At 37.7% G+C, this 25,009-nt stretch overlaps 1 protein-coding gene across 1 annotated transcript in view; it reads right to left on the bottom strand.

The window, feature by feature from the left end:
- Positions 1 to 11,474: 11,474 nt before the first annotated feature.
- NYAP2 (neuronal tyrosine-phosphorylated phosphoinositide-3-kinase adaptor 2) overlaps positions 11,475 to 25,009 on the bottom strand; it is a 183,563-nt gene continuing 170,028 nt past the window's right edge. Inside the window, exon 7 of the mRNA XM_075068533.1 lies at positions 11,475 to 11,961. Coding sequence (XP_074924634.1) covers positions 11,734 to 11,961 — 228 coding nt within the window. The 3' untranslated portion in view covers positions 11,475 to 11,733. The remainder of the gene's footprint in view (positions 11,962 to 25,009) is intronic.

The raw sequence follows: 25,009 nt of genomic DNA on the forward strand, positions 1-25,009 counted from the left end.
TGTTACTTGACCTCTCTGCATCCACTGTCATCTCCACAAATATTGCATCAAATATGAGCTTCCCAGGAGAACTGAATTGCCACATACATATAAATAATAACTTGTCTCAATAAGTTCATGATCCAGCCTGTACTGAAGATCCAGTTTATTACCCACTTCAGTAATTATGGTCAATCTACAGTCCACAGTACTTATCACAATGTAATGGTTGTCCCATCAACATAGCTCCAAAAGTGAGCCAACGCAGTCCCAAAAGTGGGTTTTGCTGGCCAAAATGGCCTCCTCTAGCAGGATGCAAACTGTAACATAGCATTCCCCATCCCCACACTGAAAATCCAGAGGTAGGGCATTGCAATCCCACTGACTGCTTTTCCTAGCTGACTTATCCATGAGATGCAGGAGACCAGAGAAGTGTAATTTACCCCTTCATGTGTCAGCTTCAATGGATCTGGACCTTCAATTAAAATATGTACCGCTATGTGTTTTCTCTCTGGATTACTGCAGTGCACTTGGTACAGAGCTACCCTCTCAAATCAGTCAGAAATACTAGCTAATGCAGAATGCAGCTGAAGACAGGCAGTCTTGCAGAGAGCATGCGGTACCACCTGGGATCTAAGATCTGCAATAGAAAGTTCTGGGTAAAGCTTAAAGTGTTGATTTTGATTTTTAATATCTTAGCTGATTTGGATAGCAGCTGTTTGAAAGACTGTATCTCTCTTCATGGCAGTTCAGATCATCTCAGGTGCATGAGCTGGTGGCCCCATCTGAGTATAACAGAAATTAGGCTGCAGGCAGAATGTTCTCAGAGATGGGGCCCCGGCTTCTCCCACTTTTCTACCAGAGACTAAATTTGAGGGCCTTCAGGACATGCTGCCAGATATACCTTTATTCCCAGGCTTTTCCAGGATAAGAGGAGAGAAGATTGGGGGAATGGACTAGGATGGGAGGGAAGGATTGTTTGACAGGTTGGGTTAGGAAGAGTTGGGCAGAGGTCAGGGAGGGTTAAGCACCATGACATTTTATATGGTTATAACAAGTTGCAAGAATAACCTACTTGTGGCACTCTTAACCTTTTGAGTTGGTTTTCAGTTTTTGTACAGTTCCTATAGGATGGGAGGGTGCTTTAGAAATGTACATTAACTATATAAATATATCCAAAATATTCCTCTGCTCTGCTCTGCTCTACTGAAGCCTTTTCCCCTCTCAGTAAACAATATGCCGTTATTACTCGAGTATGTTTAGGCAAGAGCCCTTATATATTTATGCTGTTCTGAAACCTCTTGACCTTAATGCTAATTTAGAATAGCAGCTGCATTTCTATAATTTTCCTCTAGTAATTCAACATTTATCAGACGGAGGCACAGTCTTGTGCAGAAGTGACATTACAGCCCATTCATTAATCACCTGGGACAAGGGTCTGAATGGACATGTGATAATGACACCCTTTCACAAATACATCATCTTTGTTAGTGGCTGCATGCTTCCATTTGTTCCAGGTTGCTAGATCTATGTCTGGATGAACACAGTGGTAAATGAGTACTGCTGTCCTTGATGGTGCTCAGTGCTGTATCATTGAACAAGTGGGTAGTGTTTAGTCAGTCGCATAGATTCAGCAGAGAATAATTCATCCAAAAACCTCTTATCCTGTATGTACAGGATGTCAGAGCATCATTAAGCTTCTGACGAGTTGAAAAAGAGAGACAGGGAGAAAACATTAACCTCCTTAGATAATTAATTGCTGCTCACACTGGCAGGAAGTGACATGTTTTTGTTTCACAGAAATTGGGTGACAAAATTCAGCAAATTGAGAGGGAGGCTAGAAAATTGGTTAGGTTACGGAGACCTGGATTCTTTAAATACATACCATAGGTGGAAAGAGTTGTGTTTGAAATAATGGCACTAAAACTGTTGATGAGTTAGAAAAACAAATGCTTTTTGGGAAGAATTAAATTCCACTGAGCTTAATTGAAACTACAGAAACAAGCCGGAGAAAAAGACAGCAGGTTTGATTCTTCACAGTCCTTTACCAGGTATGATCATTTACATTCTTTCAAAATGGATGTAAAAATGCTACCAAATCATAATGGTAGCATTTAACACCCACTTTGTGGAGATAGTAATGGCTCTATAAGGTATAAGGCAATAGAGAATCTGGACCAGAGAAACCCAGTTAAGAACTGTTAGTGAAAAACAGATACACTGTAACTGCAGATACACAACTCTGTTAGTAGGATATTGATTGATAAAAAAGTATACCAATGAAACACCAGGCAGACTATTTGTCAGTTATTTATGTTAATGGGTGGTCAGGGTTCCTAAGGTCAGGTCACTGATACCTAGCAATTTTTCCAGAGTAGATTAACTCTTTGATGGCACACATACGTTACAGCTAAGCCTTGATGGAGGCTTTGCTGCTGTCTACTGACTCATAATTCAGTTGTGTCATGCTCTAGAAGTGATATCATGGTAACTTGTGTGATCTACCAAATTAAAGGCCTAGATATCCAACCTTGCTTTAATTGAAAGTTTGCCTCATTGTCTATGCTCCCACATGCACCTTCATAGAGGCTGCTTCAACAAGTCATAGTAAAGTTTGTGTTCAACACAAACTCTAATTTAGAACTATTTCTAAACAATTTAATCTTCAACAGTTTTAAGTTTTGGTGACATTCCCCACCCCCCACAAAGACCTGGCTACAAGGCCAAGACCACAATATTATAAATTAGGAGTAAATGAGCTGTTCTTCCAAACCTCCAAGCCAAAAACAGTCAGGCAAACCTACCTTTGTGTCTCCTTACTGGCCAAATTTGGGAAACAAGCTGTTATTTGGAGACTTGGTAAATAAAAGAACTTTACAACTAAATTAGAGCTGTGAGATCAGAGTGAATCAAGAGTCCCAGTGAGACACAGGCAATATATCGAGAAAGCTAAACCAATGCCTAATAGTTCCAGACTACAACAGCATGCTGCTAGGCGAAGAGAAACGCCCCTTAGGATTTTAAAGTTGGTTTAAAAACAACTAACTACAAGCATTTACTGCACCATTGCTTAAGAAATATTTCTTCAGTGGCTTCCTTTTATTAGTCCTTAAAATTTACCACTTACCTTCTAGGTCACCTGATTCATTAGATGAAACTTAACAAAAATCACTTCTTATTTTCAGTCTTTCATCAATAATCCTCCCACAAAAAAGGGCACTTCACATATTCCATTAATGTCTTTAAAATAAAGAAAAGGCCCAGCATGCAGCAGTAACCAGTGGAGTGAATGGATACTGAGCTGTGTCATGACAGGAGTTATTTTAACCTGAGGCAAGTAGGTCAGTAAGCTAGGCTCAGGAAACAGAGTTCAGACTCTTTGCAAGGACTCCTGTGTGTCATATCTCTATCACAAGGTGTGGGCCTTGCTCCTCTTTCTCCCTCTTCTTGATACAGGACTAGTGTTCTGCCATAAAATAGTTGGCCCATCTGTGAGGCTCTCCCAGGAAGAGTCTAGTTCACAAAGATTTAACCCCATGGATACATGATTAATTTATTCCTTCCCTTTGAATGTATTGATCCATTTCACAGGGTTTAAAAGCATACTGATTAAAGGAGAATTAAAATAAAATAAAACAAAATAAAAACTTAACTAAAAAGGCTGAGCCAGCTCCAACATAAAGGAAAATAGGGAGGATCCTCATTACCCAATCCTTTCATTGTTTTTATCAATTATTTGTATTATAAAGCCTTCAAATTCCATCCAAGACCAGGGCCTCCTGGCACTAGGCACTGACAGACACATAGGATGAGGTATGAAAAGAGGTTGCAATCTAAACAGACAATACACATAAGGAGTAGAAGAAATGAGATATTATTGTCCAATTTTATAGCTGGGAACTGAGAGGCAAAGAAAGGGAAGTCCTAGTCCTGCAAAGACTAACTCACATGGTTAACTATAAGAATGTCAGAAGTGTCATTGTCTTCAAACTTAGGGTATATCAATTCTTCTGTCTGGAGGTGTAATTTTTACAGCTCAGGGAATGTTGTTGATTCTACATCCAGGGTCAGAGAAGTATGGGAACAGTTTTCTTACCTTGTTTTTGCTGCATATAGGCTGCCCCCTCCCATCTCCCATAAAGATGTATTGTGAAATCAGTGCAGAGCTGAGTTCACTGTTCCTGTGTCTTCTCCACATACCTTCAGATGGCAGCATGCAAGGATAGCAGCAGGGAGTGTACAGAGCATGGAAATGAAGAGCCCTGACTCTTAACTGCAGATAGGGGAATGGTTTAGAAAAAATAGGATCTTCATCCAAACAAAACTTCTCAGAATTTTTGTTAAAAAAAATCAGACCTTTTGAAACCCTTTTAATATTATTATATGTTTCTGCATTATCTGGTTCAGGCTAGGACTGGAAAGAGAAATATCTGCATCCCAGGAGTGAGAATGAATTCATGGAAGTCTCAAGAGAAACATACTATCCTGCTGCAATTTGCAGACCAGTTTTGAGATTCTGAGAAGGTAATTGGACTGGGAGTCAAGAAATCTGGGCACTGCTCCCAGCTCTGCCATTGATGTACTGTGGCCTGAGGCAAGTCAATTAAACTGTACCTGAATTTTCCCACCTATAAATGGATATAATTATAGTTAACTTACATTATAAAGTACTTCAGAGTCTGTGCAAGAAACATACTTTATAAATGCTAAGTATAGTGTCACTAAATATTATCATAGGAAAACAAACCTGTTGACAGTCCACCACTATTCCTGATTTATGTGCACATCTTCATGTGGAAAGATAGTCTAGGAGCAGGAGAGGAAGTGGTGAAGGGAAAAAATAAAAAATAAATGGGAGAAGAAGGGGGTAGGGCAGAGAGAAAGTGAGGGGGGAATAACAATTGTAATATATGAAATATACAGCGCAAATCTGATCCCAAAGAAAAGGAATCGAACAGAAAAGTAAAGAGAGGAAGGGACAGGGAAATTAAAAAAAAAAAAAAAGCTCTACAAATGAAGAAAAGAATAAAACAACCAGCTGTCAGAGAGAGAAAAATCTCAATTTAAAGGTGACAGGTGTGTAAATTTGTTTTAAAGGGAAAGATAGCCCATAAAAAAGAGATGTTTTTAGGTTTAAAACGTAATTGCCAAATGTTTTCATCAGTGCCTTTGAGCAGTGTTTCTTTTCAGTTTGCTTTAGTTTTTGTAAATTTTATTTAGCTTCATGCTGTTTCATTGCCAACACTCTGTCAGCTATCACTGTAGTACTGAGTAATGTTGGCCCATCATTGCTTTCTTGGCTAGTCAATTTTTTGCCTTGCTGCAGGCAGGTTACTTATTATTAAGCAAGACAGACCATGTATGTCTATGTGGCCACTTTGGTGACAGGCTAAACTAACGAGACTGATTTGCAACAGAGAGGTAGCCAGTTCTCTGCTCAAGGTTATAGAAATCATTTTTAAAATGCAAAAGCTATGTAGCCACACAGGCAGCACCAAAGAAAACATCTTGTAGCATTTAAACAAACTTAAAAGTCAATACAGAAGTCCAGCCACTGCTTTTACTGGTCTAGTTTCCAGTTAATTTATTTTCAAGCTCATCAGGTGAAAAAGATTGCATACAGAAAAGAGTGCTTCTCTGAGCTAGGAAAGGGGATACATATAAGAATATCCTACTGAGTAAAAAAAAGAAAGAGAAAATTACTCAGATGAGAAAAAATAATGTTTGCTGTTGCATTTGGGGCTAAATAGTGCTCTTACCAGCTCTGTCCCTGACACAGGTGCCAAAGTCTCTAAATTAAGTTGAACAGGTGCAATTATGATGAAAAGATTGGGGCAGGCTAGGAGAATTCCCACTCCCTTTATGGCAAAGTCCTATAGAACTGAATAGTAGATAGATATTATGAACCGTCCTAAGGAAAAGAACAGAGAATGATTTCTTCTCTGTAGGATGATTCTAAAAACATATAGATTATCTTTTAAATTCTATACATTTTTAGAGTAATCTCTGTTGAAACCTATTGGTTTAATCTATGTTCCATTCTGTAGGGCTTTTTGGCTAGGGCCCGTGCAAGTACTGTGCACCCTTTGCTGGGAGCTGTGAAGCTTAAGTCCAGAGGGGCTCACTGAACATCACTGTACAGAGGGCACAGGGTTTACTCTGAAGTGGGAGAGAGCGAATACACTCCACTATATGGGCTCAGGTCATTGAGTCACCCCCAAGAACTGGGGTAAAGGGAGCTAACGAAACTTCAGTATAGCAGTTATGGCCACTTTATAGCTCTGTTGCTGGTCTGCAACCTGGAAACAGAGGAATGGCTTATGCTGGCGTCCAGCATATGGCTCTAGAAGCAAAAATTCTTCTTTAGATCTTCTGCCTCCTGGGAGTGCTCCAGTTCCTGTAGAAATCAATGGAAAACTTTCATTGGATCAGGCCCTTTGTGTAAAGCAATGCTGAAATGACAAACATGGATACTCTCCTCGGGAATACTAAATATATTGCTCATTATTACCATAAACTTCTAGAATCTTGATTACAGTGATTTTTTGTTTAAAATGAACCACTACTTTACCAAGGACACTGTTACCTCCTTTTGCCAGTTTAAGATCTGGAGGGAGCGATGGACCAACAAAGTGCTAACTCTTGTTCCTTGTAATAGGAAGACTATGTCTTTGACAGCAAATATATTAATATCAAGCCATACCCTTATAGTAATGTCACTAGGTCTTTGGTTGGGGATGGGAGCAGAAAGGATAGGGTCCCCCCTGCATGGAATGAGCAGTTCCCAAATCCTGCAGAACCCCTGAGATCTCACTATTGCCAAACCCAAACATTCAGAAATCATGAGGCAGGCTCACCAGGTATCAAGAGATTAGGGTGACCAGATGTACCAACTTTATAGGGACAGTCCCGATTTTGGGGACTTTTTCTTATATAGGCTCCTATTACCCCACTACCCTGTCCCAATTTTCTACACTTGCTATCTGGTCACCCTATAAGAGATTGGCTTAAAAATTAAAAGAGTTTTCAAAATAATAAAAGTTGAATTATTTTTATTGGTTTACTGTTTTGGGAGCCTTTAGGTTCATGTATTCAAGCTTTTCTTTGCAACCATGAGGTCTAGAACTATTTTATTATATTTTATTTTATTTTATTATGTAATGGGAGATACTGTCAATCACAGAAGTGCAGGATCTGGAGCTTTAACAAAATATTGCAAGAATTGGCAATACTGGAAGACCAGGGTCATTCACACAGAGGCTGTGTAGTTCTTTACCAGCTTTGGAGCACACAGGGCCAGCCATCCCCAAAATCTTCATGGCATAGCTAACCTGCCCACTACAGTCACAGCCGCAACAGTGCAGGCTCTGTTGAATGTGAAACAGAGCCTGCAGAGGCTCTGTTCCACATTCAACAGAGCCTGACGTTGACAAAAGGCTGGCATCACTTGGGACTGCCTTGACTTGTAAGCAGATTCCTTACACTGTTGATCGCAGCATAGTGCATACTTGCCCTGCCCCACTTGTGGATTCTGCAGACCGTGGTAGTGCCATCAAGGCGACACTCCTCCTTCCACCCAGAAAGGGGAAGATCAGGACATGAGGAATCTTTCCACTTGCAGATTCATAGTGTAAGTTCTGGCCCTTGGCTTGGAAGAATATAGTGATCCCTCAAGTTGAGAATGAAACTAATGGCATTCATGCAACCAGGCCTAGCCAGAGGGTATTAAAATGATCAAGTTATTGCTCCCTAATAAAACACGCAATAAAAAATTGCACTGAAATAAATATAAAAGCCCATGGTTTCACTTTTCCTCCAGAGAGTGTTTAATGCAAATCCCTAATAAACAAGCAGTTTTAAAGTAGATACCAACAAACAGAAATAAAAGGCAGGATATTTTAAACTATTGCTTTTATTATAATTCCACTGGAGCACAAATAAATAAGCACTAAATTATTGTAAAATATTGTCAATGCACTAAAGAAAGGAGAATCTCCAAACAACATCTTATTACTTCAGAAGTATCAAAGTACAGTTAATTACATCTTACTTTAAAAAATCAAGTACAAAAATGAAAAGAAAATTATTATGTATTTATACTGTGTATATAGAAATGGTTAATAATATATGATTACACTTATCCTCTAGCTACTCCTTACTCCTACACAATTTCAGGCACACACCTGACATTTCTAACAAAATATGAAAAGAAACGCAATATGACATTCAGTTTTAAGATATTGGTAAACATATTACATTGGAATGAACACAGAATGGTTTCTCCTTATTTAAAAACCCTGTAATTTAAAAACATAATGCTATAGTCCACTAAAAGAAAAAATACCATTTTATACCATTTGCTTTAATTTGTTAAAAAGAGCAATAAAAGTAAGCATACATTTGCTAATATACGTAAACACATTTTTAGTGCAAGAATAACAAGACCTGTGACTTTACTGTGCTTTCTTGAAATCACAGTGCACTTTACACAATTGCTACACTATAATGTTTAACTTTAGGAATTTAAAGCAAAGTAAGTGCATACCAAACAATTTCATATATACAGTCTTTATAAGTGTGTGTATATATGTGGCCTGTATATATATACAGATTGCATATTTATATAACTGCAGCTTTAATGAGCGCATGTTGCCAAATATGATCATTCACCCTGTGATATAGAAACTGCTGAGACAATAGGGAATGTAGAAAATGTTTAGACAGCATTCTGATGGTAAGTTCTCTGCAGTGAAGATGCATCTTTTACTCTCACGCTATGCACTCTGCCAAATGATAGTGTGGCCAAATGGTCAGAGCATAAGACAGGCATCTACTCCTAGTTCTGGCTTTGACAAGTCACTCAACATCTCTGCCTGTCTCACCTTCTATAAAATAAAATGTATCCTTCCTCCCATAGGTGTGCAGTTTAATTCACGTTTCTAAAGTGCTTTGAAGATAAGTGCTAAGTTATATTTTAATTTTTCATGTGGCATCAAATAATAATAAATATAAGCTATTGTCTACATGGCATACAATGGTGATCTGCAAGCATTTGGGCTAATTGAGGGATGATGGCTATTGGGCTGAATTATATCAGCAAAACAGTAACTGGTGTTTGTGGTAGTTTAAACGGTCACGCAAATCTGATTACAACCAGAATGCTTCGGTACCATCATAATTATTCCTATATGTCAATATGAAAAGGATACTGTACAAACGTATATACAACCATTCAAGAAGTGTTTATACTCCCCCAAAGGTTTTGTAATTTTGCCTCTTTTGTAGATTTTTCAAGATATTCCCATTGGAGGCATGAATGTTTGTGATGAACAACTGCTCTTGGGGAATGTTTCCAAAGGGAATATTAATGTTTTTAAAATGACTAATTGTTTATGGAAGAGTCCAGTTTATACAAGTATCATCACTGAACACATACATATGTATTGTTAATAGAGAGGTTCGGTGCAGGCTGTGAAAGGGACCAAGTAAAAAAAAATTCTCACATTGGTGATATGAAAGTCTTCTCTTGGCTTATAATTACCTATAACAAGGAAGATAATGCACTTCACCATTCTAAACATTTTCTGAGTAATGAACCTGTTATGTCAACATATTCCGCATGACCAGCAAGTCATTCTCTTTCCAGCAGATTCTGGAACATTGCAAGATCTCTTGAGTTTTTCTTCTGCCATTTTCTTTCTTTTTTGAAAAAAAATGAGTAGGCAGAATATACAATTGGTGCCTTTTGGGTACAAAATTTATTTAAAGATTCCTTCACAATTTGTGGTTTTTATGTTTTCTATCATTTGGGTTGTGGGGGCTTCTTTAATTTTTTCATCTAAATTTTGTACCCATTTCAGCCACTTTATATCCAACAACATACACACATTTCATATATACAGCATATATATAAATGAGTGTGTCTATGTGTGCATGTATGCACCTATACATATACACACGCATATAGCATAATGCTAATATACATACAAACATATAAACACACACTTCTTTGTTTACCTTATACAGAAATCCTCAATTTGGACATCAAAATATACATTAGTTATAAAATATTTAAAAACTGTATTATTATTTCAGAGGCTGGAAAGAGACTACTACTGATAAAGCACTACTTAAACTTTAGTAATATAGATTACAAAAAAACCCTACTAAAATTGGTTATTTTTGGTTTTTTTGATCAGCAGTGATGCCCAGGGCATCGCTGCAATATAATTTCAAAGGAAAGCCAATACGACAATAAGTTCAAACAACACATTTTTTCTTCTCAGAGAATATAATTTTTAAAGGCCTATTAAAGAGGAATTTTCATGCTGCCAAATTTCAGAAGCATAGATAGAACTTTAAATATACAAAATATATGTGATAGCATCATTTTATCACTCCATGGCAATATGGATATTGTTCACCCTAAAGCGTTTCTTTTGGAAGATATTTTAATGCACAGCTCTCATCCTCATATGTAGTATAAGCCATCTCTTTCTCCTGTTAAAACCAAGAGGTCATAATTCTTTGGTCATGACATAGCATTCTCTTAGGATGGGTGTGATGTCACAGAGGACTATGACCCAATTATCTGATCAGCCAGGAACAGGAAATTGGTTACTTGAGAGAAAGATGCTCTGTGGGTCTGATCCAAAGCCAAGTGAAGCCAATGGGAGTCTTTCCATTGATGCCAATGGAGTTTGGGTCAGGCCTTTTTTAATAATGCTTTCCAATTTGATACAGCCCCAACTAGGGATGTATGGGGTACTTAAAAATAATGTAAACAAATTTTGTTACCTTTACTTTCTGGACCAAAGACAAATGTGGACAGGAATCATGGGTGCATTGCCATTGTTTTAACCAGATAAACAATGGGTTAATTCATTATCGTGTGATGTACAATTCTTAGTCACAGTGAACCATGGTCTCCTCTAGTCAGCTGAATAAAAGAAGGAAGAGCGTCTATTTTAGACCTTTCTGCAGTAAATTTTGCTTACTTGGTTAGCCAAATGTAGCCTTGGAACTATCACTGGAGACTTTAATAACTGATTGACGTAAAAAGAAGGGCAATTTATAATAGTAAATTTACCAAATATCTGATGCAGAACAACTCTTTTTTAATGCAATTTGGACATCCAAATTAAGCATTTTTATTTGCATTGTTTACAGTTTTTACTACTTCCTGCCAAAACCTTTCCCAGAAGAACAAAAGCAACAGATGTCTCTAATGAATATGACTCTAGTGAACTTCTACAGCCTTAGCACCAAGTTGATTTGTACATTGTACTTGTTAAACAAAAGTACAATCATATGCTTTTGTACAGAGGCCAAATTTAGGCAGGTAAGGTCATTAAAAATTCCGACAACAAAACAAAGAGCATTAGGATACCACATATAAAATAGTTAATAAAACAATATAACAGTTATTATATAATATAGTAAAATTCTTCATAAATTTTAGAATTATATATTTTAAACAGTGTATTAGTTTCAGGTGTTTTCAATAGATTGGCAAAATATTTACATTTCAATATCTTCTGGATTCAAAAAAATCCTTAATAATATACATGCCTTAATCAGCTGGAAATTAGGTGTTTTTTTTAGTTTGACAGGTGAGTACCACATTGGTATGTTTTTCACTAGGTAGTTCGTCACCTGCAGATTAAGTTTTATGTCACAGGCATTGCCTTATTAAGAAAGGAGGCTACTTGTGCATCTTGCAACATCGTGGTGATGGCATCAGCAACAGTCTGGTCATATCGCTGTGTCCCAGAAAACAGTTTGTTGTTTGGAATAAGGAGGGGGGCTGTATTTCTTGTTCCCAGTGTTCTTCTTCCAACTCGGCAAAATGGGCATGCTGTCCTGTTTACAAAGTCCTTTCTCTGATTTCTGTCGAGCCTTTATTTCTTTGCACAAACAACGCTTTTTCTCAATCATTTCCAGCATTGTATGGTCCCCATGCAACCACTGCATACATGTCACCTATCAAAAAAATAACGCATACAAATAACTGCTTAGCCATAGATTATATTTAAAGTGTTGGCTCCTTCTGGTTACCATGATGTTTGTGAAGATTATCAATGGTTTTATGAACACAAAATCCTTATGCACTAAAAGGAATAAACATAAAAATCCACTTATATATACTAGACAAAGACATAAAAGAAAAATAATCCTTGTTAACATTGCAAGCCTAATGCAGGCTAATAAGGTAAATGTTTTTGCCAAACAACGGCTATTTATTTCTGGATTTTAAATAATATGTTGATCTTTAAAAGGCACATAGATCTTATCAATATCCTGCAATGTTGAAGGTAAAAATTCTATTCACTCAAAACTATGTTTTATAATGCCTGCCAAATTCAATTTGTCACATTAGAACTGTGGTGTTAACACTTCCAAATATAAGGCTAAATACATTTTTGTATGATTTAATGAATCCTATTCCAGTCAGATGTTTTAACCTATCCTGTTCTTTGAAGTGTTTCATTAACACAAAAGGAGAAAGTTGTTTTAAAACTGAACATCTTCATTCATTCACTCTATTACAAACTATGGTCCCGATTCAGCAAAGCAGTTAAGCATTTTCTTAATTAAATGCATATGGGTCATCCCACTGAAGTCAGGGGAAATAGCTTCTTTTCAGTTCAGCGGGACGACTCATATCGCATGATATCCTTATCGATAAACTAGGCAAATACAATTTAGATGGGGCTACTATAAGGTGGATACATAACTGGCTGGATAACTGTACTCAGAGAGTGGTTATTAATGGCTCCCAAACCTGCTGGAAAGGTATAACAAGTGGGATTCCGCAGGGGTCTGTTACGGGACCGGCTCTGTTCAATATCTTCATCAACATTTAGAGTGGCATAGAAAGTACGCTTATTAAGTTGTAGACGATACCAAACTGGATGGGGATTGCAACTGCTTTGGAGGACAGGGTCAAAATTCAAAATGATCTGGACAAATTGGAAAATTGGTCTGAGGTAAACCGGATGAAGTTCAATAAAGACAAATGCAAAGTGCTCCACTTAGGAAGAATAATCAGTTTCACACATACAAAATGGGAAGAGACTGTCTAGGAAGGAGTATGGCAGAAAAAGATCTAGGGGTCATGGTAAGACACAAGCTAAATATGAGTCAACAGTGTGATACTGGTTGCAAAAAAGCAAATGTGATTCTGGGATGCATTAACAGGTGTGTTGTAAACAAACACATGAGAATCATCTTCCGCTCTACTCTGCGCTGGTTAGGCCTCCAACTGGAGTATTGTGTCCAGTTCTGGGCACCGCATTTCAAGAAAGATGTGGAGAAATTGGAGAGGGTCCAGAGAAGAGCAACAAGAATGATTAAAGGTCTTGAGAACATGACCTACGAAGGAAGGCTGAAAGAATTGGGTTTATTTAGTTTGGAAAAAGAGAAGACTGAGAGGGGACGTGATAGCAGTTTTCAGGTATCTAAAAGGGTGTCATCAGGAGGAGGAGAAAACTTGTTCACTTAGCCTCTAAGGATAGAACAAGAAGCAATGGGCTTAAACTGCAGCAAGGGAGATTTAGGTTGGACATTAGGAAAAAGTTCCTAACTGTCAGGGTAGTTAAACACTGGAATAAATTGCCTAGGGAGGTTGTGGAATCTCCATCTCTGGAGATATTTAAGAGTAGGTTAGATAAATGTCTATCAGGGATGGTCTAGACAGTATTTGGTCCTGCCATGAAGGCAGGGGACTGGACTCGATGACCTCTTGAGGTCCCTTCCAGTCCTAGAGTCTATGAATCTATGAATCTATCAATGAATATGGTTAAATTTAAATATTACGTGAAGTGCATCACTGGATTGGGGCCTAAACAGCTAACTTTCAAATGTGTCGGTAAATGGGTCAATGGATTTTGAGCATATCCTTGCTGTACATCTGCCTGTGTGCACAGATCAGGTATCTCTGGTCCTAGCAAACTTGATGTTCATGTAAAAGTGCTGGTTTGTGTGTCAAGACATGTATTTTGCCTGTGCCTTTAACCACACAGTAAACCTTGTATAGCTGTGAGGCTAAATTTGGAGGCACAATTTTCATGGCTCTTAAGTTGTCGTGAAAATGTATATACTGTACACTAATATGGAGAATACATATTAAATTTCACAAAAAATGTTTGTTTACAATTAACTTTATACAGATAACATAATCTATGGGCATTCTTTCACCTCCAGGTATGGCAAACAATGGTTTAGAAAAGCACAAAGAGCCTGGTCATCGTTGAAGTCAATGGAGAGCCTTCCATTCATATCAATGGGCAACTGTCAATTTGAAATCTACTCAGTAAAAAAGAGAGGAGAGAGAAAGAATAAAAAAATTGAAGTACTGCCCCTGCCCCTGAGTTCACAAAACAGAGGAAAATGAGTAACCAAGCAGGCATACGTAGCAGAAATATTAATTAGGCATACAGTGATCTCAGTCGCACAAAATACACAAATTGAAAAAACAGAACCCATATATTTTGCTTACAAATGACTTTCCATAAGAGTAATGTTACTTGCAATGCTGGTTTTCAGACAAAATCATGTTCCTTAAAACTGACACAATACATTCTTCACCTTGACTTTTGTCTAGGATAGGATTTTGTGCAGTATTGTTATTGGAAGAGCTGACGATAATGTAATCCTAAACCAGATTAAAGACGAGATGCGGTATTGAACATTTTTGCTAACCTAGAATAATGCAGGTAACATACGCGCAGCATACCTTTCCTGAACTGACTGAATTTAAAAGTCAACTAGGAGCCTGATCTGCTTTGCAATTTCTATTTGAGTGTTTGGCTCTCACTTTAGGTGTGTTGCATCATTTACGGCAGACTCTGTATGGCAGATGTCATGGTGAGTCAACAAAGTTTTTAGACTTGTTATGAGTGCTTTGGGCCTAATCTAAAGCTTGTTGAAGTCAGTGGAGAGATTCCCATTGGCTTCAATGGACTTTGGATCAGAACCTGTGTGACTGAGAGGTTTCCTTGCCATTATGTCCAAGAGCAATATTTTATTACTTACACATCTGTGTCTTCTTTTTGTTGGATCCCTCTACCTGGCAGGCCAGACACATATTCTGCACATAATTCATCAAACAGAATATCCAAAATACATGACCGCATATCAGCATCTGGGCAGAGTTTGACCAAACAGACACTTGAGAGTGGATTTCACTTACAAGCATGTGGAAATACCCTTTTTTTACCCACCCAGTAAGGGAACAGTGCAAGTTTGAATATGAAATGTATGCCTTATACTGTACTCATCAGCTGTAATGCACTGGAAAGCCATCATCAGCACATACTGTTGCTATCAAGAATAAATTGCATTCATGTTTTCATCCACATACTCTCCCCATTGTGCTGTATTAGAGTTTGCCTGGTTCTATATCTTCTAATGGATAAAGACTTTCACATGCTTTGAAGGAACTGAAGCTGAATCTTTACATCCTAAGAAGTAAAACACTAATTGCAAATCCCTAAAGATGGAAGCGGTATTTCAGAATTTGTTTGCATATTAGCAGCTACAAAACAGCTCTGGAATTCCCTGTATCACTGGAGCTAAAATAAACTCAAGTATAGAGAATGCAACATTCTTTTGTATTGGTTAGAGCTAGATGAATAGGTCATAAAGAGCAATTTACTTCAGGTCCAATCTGAAATATCGGAGTGCCCCTAACTCCCTGAGAGGAGATGTTCAGCTTCTCTGATGTTTAGATTGTGAAGGTTTCTTCTCCAGGATAAATATATGCGTGGATGCCAGGAAAGACACATTGGTGTCCTTTGTAATCAGCCATACATCATTATTTGACAAAAGAAACCTGCCTGCAATGTAAGCTTCTCTAAAACAAATCTAAATCATACCGGTATCCTTTATTTAAGCAAGATCATTTACCACAAGTTGTATCATCCCTTAAATAACACGTTTGCATTCAAAGCTTTTGTAAAGAAACGCATTGTACAACTTGCATTACACAACCAAAAATACATTACCAGCAATAAAATAATCATAATAATATTGTTTTTTATATATAGTTTATATAAAAATATTATTTATATTAAAAATAAGTCACACAGATCTGACACAACTGAGAGGGAAAGAAGAAAAACTGAGAGGTATGGCATTCCAGTTTAGCTTGATTTAGGGCCAAGTTGTCAAAATGAGGCCTCTAATTTTGTGCACATAATCATTTCTACAAGGGCCTCCATTCATGGTAATTTGCATGCACACAATATTTAAGCATGGAAATGATGCCTGAGTATGTGAATAGTAAAATGTATGGGAGAAATCATGTGCACAAATGATTGTCTGAACAACATTATCAGAGCAAAATTGGAAAATATGGCCTTAGATGTAAACATTACATTTTAAAAGGTCCATCCATTTTTGAAGGCCTGATCCTGCACACATGGAAGTGAATGGGAATTTTGCCATTAATTTATACAGGAGTACGTTCAGCTCCTTAATATGACCATATGCCTTTTAGAATGCCCCGAAATAGTGAATTAAAAAAAAACACATATGAAGCTTTTTGAAAATGAGAGAATGAGGATCACACAGCTTGGGCCCTTCAACTCCAAATACTTTTTCTGAAGGGGTCAAACTATCACAAAAGTTTTGAAAAATAAATCAATCTAGTGGTTAAAAGAAAAGGCCTGAGAGCCAAGAGATGTGGGTTCTATTTTAGTTGTGTTATCAGATTTCTGGATGATCTTGGAAAATCAAGTAACCTTAGTGCCTCAGTTTCCCCATCTGTAATAAATGTATTGGTATTTACCTCCCAAAGCTGTTGAGACTAATTTCATTAACGTTTGCAAAATGCTATAAAGGGGAAATAATAATATAATTTTTTTCAGCTCAGAGAAAACCTACTTCTTAATTTTAAACTCTAATTACATTCTTTTGTGGAATTAAATTATAAAACTGAGTTACATTAAAAAAAATATTATGCATCAGAGAAGTTTGATGAAGAGAGGATTTATCCCTGTCTTACAAACGTCTTCCCTTTTTTCTTTTCCTGACAGAAACTAGCAATGTGGCAAAATTCTGTCTCACTGATATGGAATGCAGAGGAGACAATAATTCATTAATCTTCATAAAGGACTGCAGCAAACTGTCATAAAGTTTGGTTAATAAGCCCTGCAAAGCTTTGGGTGACATCCAGGCTCCATTTAAGTCAATGGCAAAACTCTCATTAACTTCAATGAAGCCAGGATTTCTCCCCTTGTCACTAGGCAGGTTCTTCCTTATGAATCTGAATGCATTTGTTAAGGATATTGGGTCTCATCCAATGTTTTTGAAGTCAATGGGAGGCTTTCTGCTGAGTCTAGTGGACTTTGGATCAGGCCCATGATAAAGAATGAGATTTAAAAATCCATGTTAATGCAGAAATCAGATGCAGGAAAGCCAAACTCTATGCTGATACAGGAGGCAACTTTTATTAATTTAGAAATGTGATTTTTGTTTTATTTGATGTCTGTAACTTAGTAGCAAGCTAAAGAGGTGATTACATCAAAGAGATTGAACCAGGGGAGGAAGTAAGAGAGGGAGAAATGTGGCTTCCCAAAACAGCAGTACAGAAGGGATTTTTACTCCTCAAACACATCAGACAGTTGTAATTCAGGAGATCCCTACATAATTAGGCTTTATGTGGCCATTCTGGATGGGGTGCGAGGAAGATTGACTCCACCTCCCAAGCACGAGAGATGCCACAGGCCCAATACCCTTAAAAAATGCATTCAGATTCATAATGAAGACCTGCCTAGTGACAGAGGGAGAAATCCTGGCTTCATTGAAGCCAATGGGAGTTTTACCGTTGACTTAAATGGAGCCTGTACAGTACTCAGCAGCTGCTATACCAGCTTATGGAAAGGAATAGCAGCCATAGCTCCTTTACATCTTCCTCTGGTATATGGGAATTCCTGGCCTCTGCACCTACTATCATAGGTCTTGCCCACCTAAATTTCAGGTTGGGTTATTGACTAGAAATAGCAGTGGTAGGACTGATGGATATCTTGCTATTAATGCATATAGGACAGATATTTATACTCTTGGACCTCTTTGCGGAGAATACTGTTATCCTACCTGTGAAAGGTAGCAGTGTTCTAGGGGAGATTTGGGAAATGGTTTGAATCTTTCCTCAATGCTGTATCCAAAGGTCAGTGATGGGCAACTGTACCTCTGCCACCAAACCGCCTTCACCTGTGGAGCACCATTCTATTCTGAAACACTCCTGCTTTATTCAGTACTCACATGGAGCTATTAGGAGAAATTATGAAGCTTCCTTTGCGGCTACATGTCAACAATATGGCAATGACACAACTCTGCTGTTCACACCCCATGATAACACCACTGTCACCCAGCCATCTCAGTGTTTACCTAGAGTAGCACATGGAAGAGGAAGAGCTGGCAGAAATTAAATCCTAGTGAGATGACAGTAATGCTGACAAGGAGAAGAAACATTTCAACCAGCTTGCTAACACAGTGCTGCATCAGCCAGTCAAAGATGTGTGCCCATAAGGCATCAACACAGACCAAAATTTGGGTGGTTTTTTTTTCAACTTCTCACTGCCAAAGCTAATATTGGAGATGCCTACTTCTGCAAGAAATGCATAGTACCCCCTTCAAGTGGTTAGGAGACTGCATCTCAACCTTATTGTTGATACCTAGCTTTGATCATGCATGCTTCTGTTACCTCTTTGGATTACTGCAATGCAAGTTTTTAGACATGAAAGCATCAGCCCTGAAAAAACTCTAACTGGTGCAGATTACACGTCCTCAGAATCATGGAATACTGAGAGCACATTTCCTCTGCACTCCACTGCCTCCCTTTAGATAGAACATCACATCAGAGAGTCTCACTTCTTATTTTAAAGGTTCTAAATGGTCAGGGGCTCAAGATGCCTAAAAGCTTGACTCACTATCCTGGACTTTGACAACTCTTGGCAATCCATTCCTCATAACAAAGCTGTTTCCATTAGGACAAACTCTAATGAGCAGGAGACAGACCTTTCTAGAAGGTGGGTTTAAAACTGTGGAATTCACTCCCATAGGATCTAAGGATGACACAAACATCAACACTTTCCATTACAAATGCAAAACGCATAGTTTGACCTTGCTTTCTTGCAAAGCTACATATCACACATATGTTATTTTTTTTAAATATAGTCTATTGAAAGAAAAAGGAAGGAAGGGAAGCAAAATGCTAACTGTTTATTCTTAACTCAAGGAAGTGTTCAGATAGCTAAGTGATGAGCATGGTATAAGAATCTAAGCTGAATAGAATTTTAAAGGAAAACATGGGGAATGTTCTCCTAGAAGCTTCTACTGCAGCAGATATAAACTTTGAATACTTAGAGTCATGAGTCAAAAGGCAAAGCTACAAGGTCAGGAAAGAATTATGAGAATATTACCCTGGCACTACAGATGCACTTAGAAATCATGAATTTCTTGACAGGGAGATGACTGAATTTAAGTACTTGGAGCAGAATTTCAGCCACCATAAATGGGCATAGCTCCATTGAGTCCTAAGGGGCTGCTTACACCCACATCAACTAAGGATCAGGGTCCTACATTCCAGAGTGATAGATAGAAAAATGAGATAGATGGATAAGAAAGGCAGGTAAGGGGTGTATGACATTAATTACAACAACAAAAAGATTTTTAAAGCAAGAAAAGTAAGTACAATGAATGCAACAATTATTGTCCTTTGTTAAACTAAGCATGCTAATTTTCTTTTGGTAGAGGGAGTAACAATTATGCATGGAATAAGGGCAGAAGAAAAGATTTTTGACATTCCAACTAGTAATATTAAGCAGTTACTGCTAGGTACAGCTCTCATCACCCAATAGCTATAGCCACTAGGAACAGTTATTCCTCCATATCTTTTGTCAGTAAATGATACAAAGTCTTGTATTTTAATCTGAGATGCTTCTCTACTGACTTTCAAGAGTCTGGACACTCAACATCTAACACAAGACATAAACTGTGTTAACACACTAAACAAACACTTCTTTAGTAGTTAGTAAATATATACACATAACTGAAAAAATATGGAAACACCTCCAAGTTACGTACACACCAAACCAAATCCAACAAAAGAAAAAGCAAAAGCATGAAGGGAAGAGAGGGAGAAAGGAAGGTGGGACTGAATATATAAAATGAAAAACTCTTGGTATTAGGTCTGTGAACCTGTTTCTCTATTAGGTGTAGTAACTTTGTCTGCTCATGTAATATCTGTTGGTGAATTTCATCCCTATAGGGAAGGGCTATGTGCCTCTTAAGTCCTACTTGAGTTCTGATTTGGTGGATTAAATGATGCATAAGGTAGGCTCATGCTGGTTCTCTGCACAGGAGCTAGCTTCATCCTACGTATCATATTTTTAGAGCTGGTTGAAAAATGGGATATCATTTGCACAAAAAAGTTCATGAAAATCTGGTTTAAATTTTGTTGTTGAACACTCATGAAAAAAGTACTGAAATTTTACAACCAGCTCTACAGCGGGTCACAAACCAGGCCAAAAACGTTGACATTATTTTCATTATTTAAAATTTTGATGAAAAATTGCAAACATTGGTATATTTCATACTTTGGACCCTTTTTTATCCTGTGTGAACTTTTTCCATGATCCAAATAGAGCATCTCTTACTAATGCTCATATCAAGGCATTGTGAAGAATAGATTAGGTTCCATTTTCTTATTTTCTCAGCAGCGATGTCTTTACTGATGGGAGGCTTGCTTGTTTGTTTGTTAATATGGTTGGATTATTAGGTGGTATTTGAAGCTCTAGCCAATAAGGCATGCTCATACTTCAACGGGTGTTTCCATAATTTTTTCCCCGGTACTGTATAATCACACTTACTTTGCTGTAACTGTACAGGTTATTAGGCTGAGGAAGAGGCTGTTCTCTTCTGGTCCTTGAGGTTTTCTTCCCTCTCCTATTGGATGGGCAGTGGGGCTGACTCTTCATTTACGGAAGTATGGGGAAAATCAAATAATGCTTATGTGATCATGAATGTCATGCACAGATATGTCCTTTTTCTTCATGATTATCATCACCATACTAAAAATGACAGTCCAACATTTAATGTAAGGACATACAAAGCGATCTTAGAATGAATGAAATTAAAAATCAACCACAACATTGTTTTGAAGTGATTAGACATGGCTTCAGCATCTGAAAACAAAACAACAAAGCTATGTAATATGGTCTGTGAACAGTGCAACATATGATTTCGATACAGCAAAACATGCTACTTGTTTCCATCAGGCTAACGACAGGAGAAGAAGAAAGGCCTACTGAAAGCCACTTACCATCCTCTATGAGCAAGTGAGAATGGGCTCAGCACTGCTCCCTCCCCACTTGCCTGCCACTCTCTTTCCCACTGAGAAGTTAGGTGGCACTTTCTCTCATTTTCCAGCCATCTTGTCAACTGAAGTATTTCCACTTGGAAAGGTGTGGAATCACATGACCTCTGATGTTGTCTGGGTCCCACTGGCGCATGTGGGATATGGCTATGCTATGGAGCAGTAATTTCACATTCTCTGAGCTGACACACTTGGCTTGACATAACACAGACTCCCTCACCTTATATTCACAGGCAGGATTCATTCACTGCAGTAACTCAGCAACCATCCTGTTCCGAAAGACATAAGGTGACATCTGATCCTTCCGAAGTCAATAAGAGTTTGGCCATTGACTTCAACTGGGTCAGGGTGTCACCCAGAGTTTGCTAAAACAAATATTAATAAAAACAAATGTTTCAGCAAAGTCTCTTGAAGATATTTTTGAACATTTATATTATATTGTAAAGGTTTCATTTGGCTAGTCTACTAGAACCACTGCAGTGCACCTGTATCAAGTTACTTCCACTTGTTGTAAAGCCAGGACAGGGAGAATCAGATTCTACTCACACTTCTGCAGGTATAAATCCAGAGTAGTACCATTGCCACTGATGGAGTTACTCTGGATTTACATTGACATAAATGAGAGCAGAATTTGGGCCAGCATATGCAGCCATCTACTTAGCTCTGCATTGGCTAATCAGTTATTCCACAGTTGTTAGATTCAAACATTCATTGGTTATTAGTACAACGTTATTCAACAGTGACAATACATGCAGGGATGCACAAAGCACACCAAGTGAACAGGGAAAGCAGGTGCACTCTACACAATGACTAGTCCATGTGATAAATTTCCCCTAGGAGCTGAAGGCACCTCGATTTGATCTTTTCTAGAAAGCATTCTGAGCGAGCCCTTGGTTATATCCGTGTTCATGCTACAGTGTTACCTATGCATTCACATGCTTATGTAGCAGTCACAAATACAAAGGATTCATTATGCATAACCAGGGAAAAGTCTATGGCTCCAGTATTCACAAATGCTCCTTTCTAATAAGCACAATGAATAACCTCTCTATTGATATTTGACTTGTGTAGTCCAAACATGGAATGATGTGGGTCCATAAAAGCTGAAAAAGAGATGATTCCTGCTAAAAACAACCAAATGAAGCTCTATGAATAGACTATATTAAGCAATTGTTATATAGATTTTGATAGCAGCATATGTCTGATTAACATATGTGAATAATTACACATTGGAAGTTTAAAAAACATTTATTCTCCTTTTCTTAATGCTTTTATCCTTTGCTGTCTGTGTTTCCCACGGGATACAAGCCAGCATGACTTTATCTGGTGTTTTTGTTTATGAACCAAAATCTTTAAAGTTGCTAGTGCAGATCTGAAAATACAAATTTGCTAGTTACCCTGAGCTCCTTCTGCTATGGCAACGAAGCACAAACCTATGACAATGGTGTCTATTTGTTTCTAGCATCTAGGTGATAGAGGGTATATATTTTTAAGCAGATTTGTACATTCTGGTACATTCTGGAGGTGATTCTCCCCAGGCCACCAGCCATAATTTTAACATCATGATGGAAAAAATATTGTGAAGTTTTATTCCCCTGCCCCCCCCCCAACACTACAAAAAGTGTGTATGTATGTCAACGTTTATGCTACAGGGATATTTTAGAGTAAAATTACATGAATCATTCTTCAGGGCTTGTCCAGATCATGACGTGGGCCCTAATCCAGCAAGATACTTAAGCACATGTGTAACATTAAGCACATAAGTAATGTTATCAACTTCAGTGGGAATAATTATGTGATTAAAGTTATGAAATAAATATTAAATATTAAATAAAGCTTAAATATCTTAAATCAGGGCCATTTGATTAAAGGAATTTTAGCCAAAGTACAACTGGCCATATGTTTTGTTGTTCGCCTTCCTCTGAAGTATCAGGTTGTGGTCATTGATACTGGCAGGTAGTAAACAGACCAACTGTCCTGTCTGTTATGGTAAATCCTGTGGTCGTAAAACTCTGCAAACTGGTTTTTAATATAAATGGTATTACCAGAAAAGATATGCAACGTTCCTATAACAGCTGCTGTAGCATTTGCTGCAATCCTGATTTATAAGTTGATAAACATGCTTTTTATAACATAAAAAGAAACCTTTTGATGTACTGTGTTTTACCAAAAATATGTGTCTTACCAAAAATAGAGAAGGAGTAAGTTACATAGTCTTGTCTTTAAATGCTGGGTTAACAACAAGAGCTGACAAAAGTCCTTGGAACTTCAGGAATTCCAGTGGATTTGTCAGATACAAATAATCTTTATTCTCAAATTTAATTAACCAATGGTTAAACCATTTAGCATTTCTGATCTCAATCTTCCAGTTTCATGATTCAGATTTCTAATTACTAACCATCACAGTTACTTCATACTGAGCAAATATAGAACGTAATCCTGAACTAGCTCTCCTTTGGTCTTTAATGTCAAATTAACTAGTTACCCTCAAACTTTTACTGTATTTTTCAATAAAACAAACTTTTTGAATGATAAATTAACATTCCTTCATTTGATTCTCTTGCTAATAAATACATTAAATGCACTCTTGTGCCACAGATCTTCTTGACCTGGTATTAACTTATTTAGAAGCATGACTTTTCCTCATTAAAGCTAATCTTGCTACTAAACAAATGGCTTGAAATGTATTAAAAAAAAATAAAAAAATATATATGGAGATATACTTATCTCACAGAACTGGAAGGGACCTTGAAAGGTCATCAAGTCCAGTCCCCTGTCTTCACTAGCAAGACCAAATACTGTCCCTGACAGTTTTTCTTGGGTTTTTTTTGCCCCAGATCCCTAAATGGCCCCCTCAAGGATTCAGCTCACAACCCTGGGTTTAGTAGGCCAATACTCAAACCACTGAGCTACCCTGACATACTGTGATTTAACATATCATGGGCTGTAAATATTACATATGTGCAAAGTAAGAATTATAGAGCTGCAAATGTTAAGCAAATGTTATGTATAAAGTAGTTTCACAACATCTAATTTACGTGGCAGAGAAACATACAGTGCAGTCCCATTGAGGCCACTCATGAAAACCAAAACTTAGTCTATGCCTTTTACACAGATCTAAGAAATAAACACAGGACTCAAGCAAACTGTGATACATCTTCTTGTTAACCCTGAAAATTAAAAGGGAAATGAAATACTGTGTTAGGACCACGGAAGGGTAGATAAGGGGCAGGCTACCCAGACTTTATTGAATTTGAATGAGATAGAGACTTTTTTATGATCACATAGTTTTGTTTCTAGACACTGCAATGTAAAATGCTATCTCAACATTTCAGACCTTGGAAGAGAAGCAGGATAGTATATAGAAAACATATTTTTAACATTTCTTAATCTAATTAATCTCTTTCCTGGTAATTAAGAATAAGAAGTGCCTGAGCCTTTAGCTTCTACTCACATGGGCAATCCATACTCATGCATCTAGTACCATTTGAATTAGTAGATTACGTGTCAGTAAGGGTTGCCTAAGGGAGGACCCTTACATTCTTAGGACCCATCCCCCTGTGTTTAGGGAAGGATCTGACATCGCAACGAGTCACTCAGCAAAAGGCAGCCTGACACATTCACTTAGTGAGAGGCCGCACAGATCCC

This window comes from Chelonoidis abingdonii, chromosome 8 (assembly GCF_003597395.2).
Source record: "Chelonoidis abingdonii isolate Lonesome George chromosome 8, CheloAbing_2.0, whole genome shotgun sequence".
Lineage (NCBI taxonomy): Eukaryota > Metazoa > Chordata > Testudines > Testudinidae > Chelonoidis > Chelonoidis abingdonii.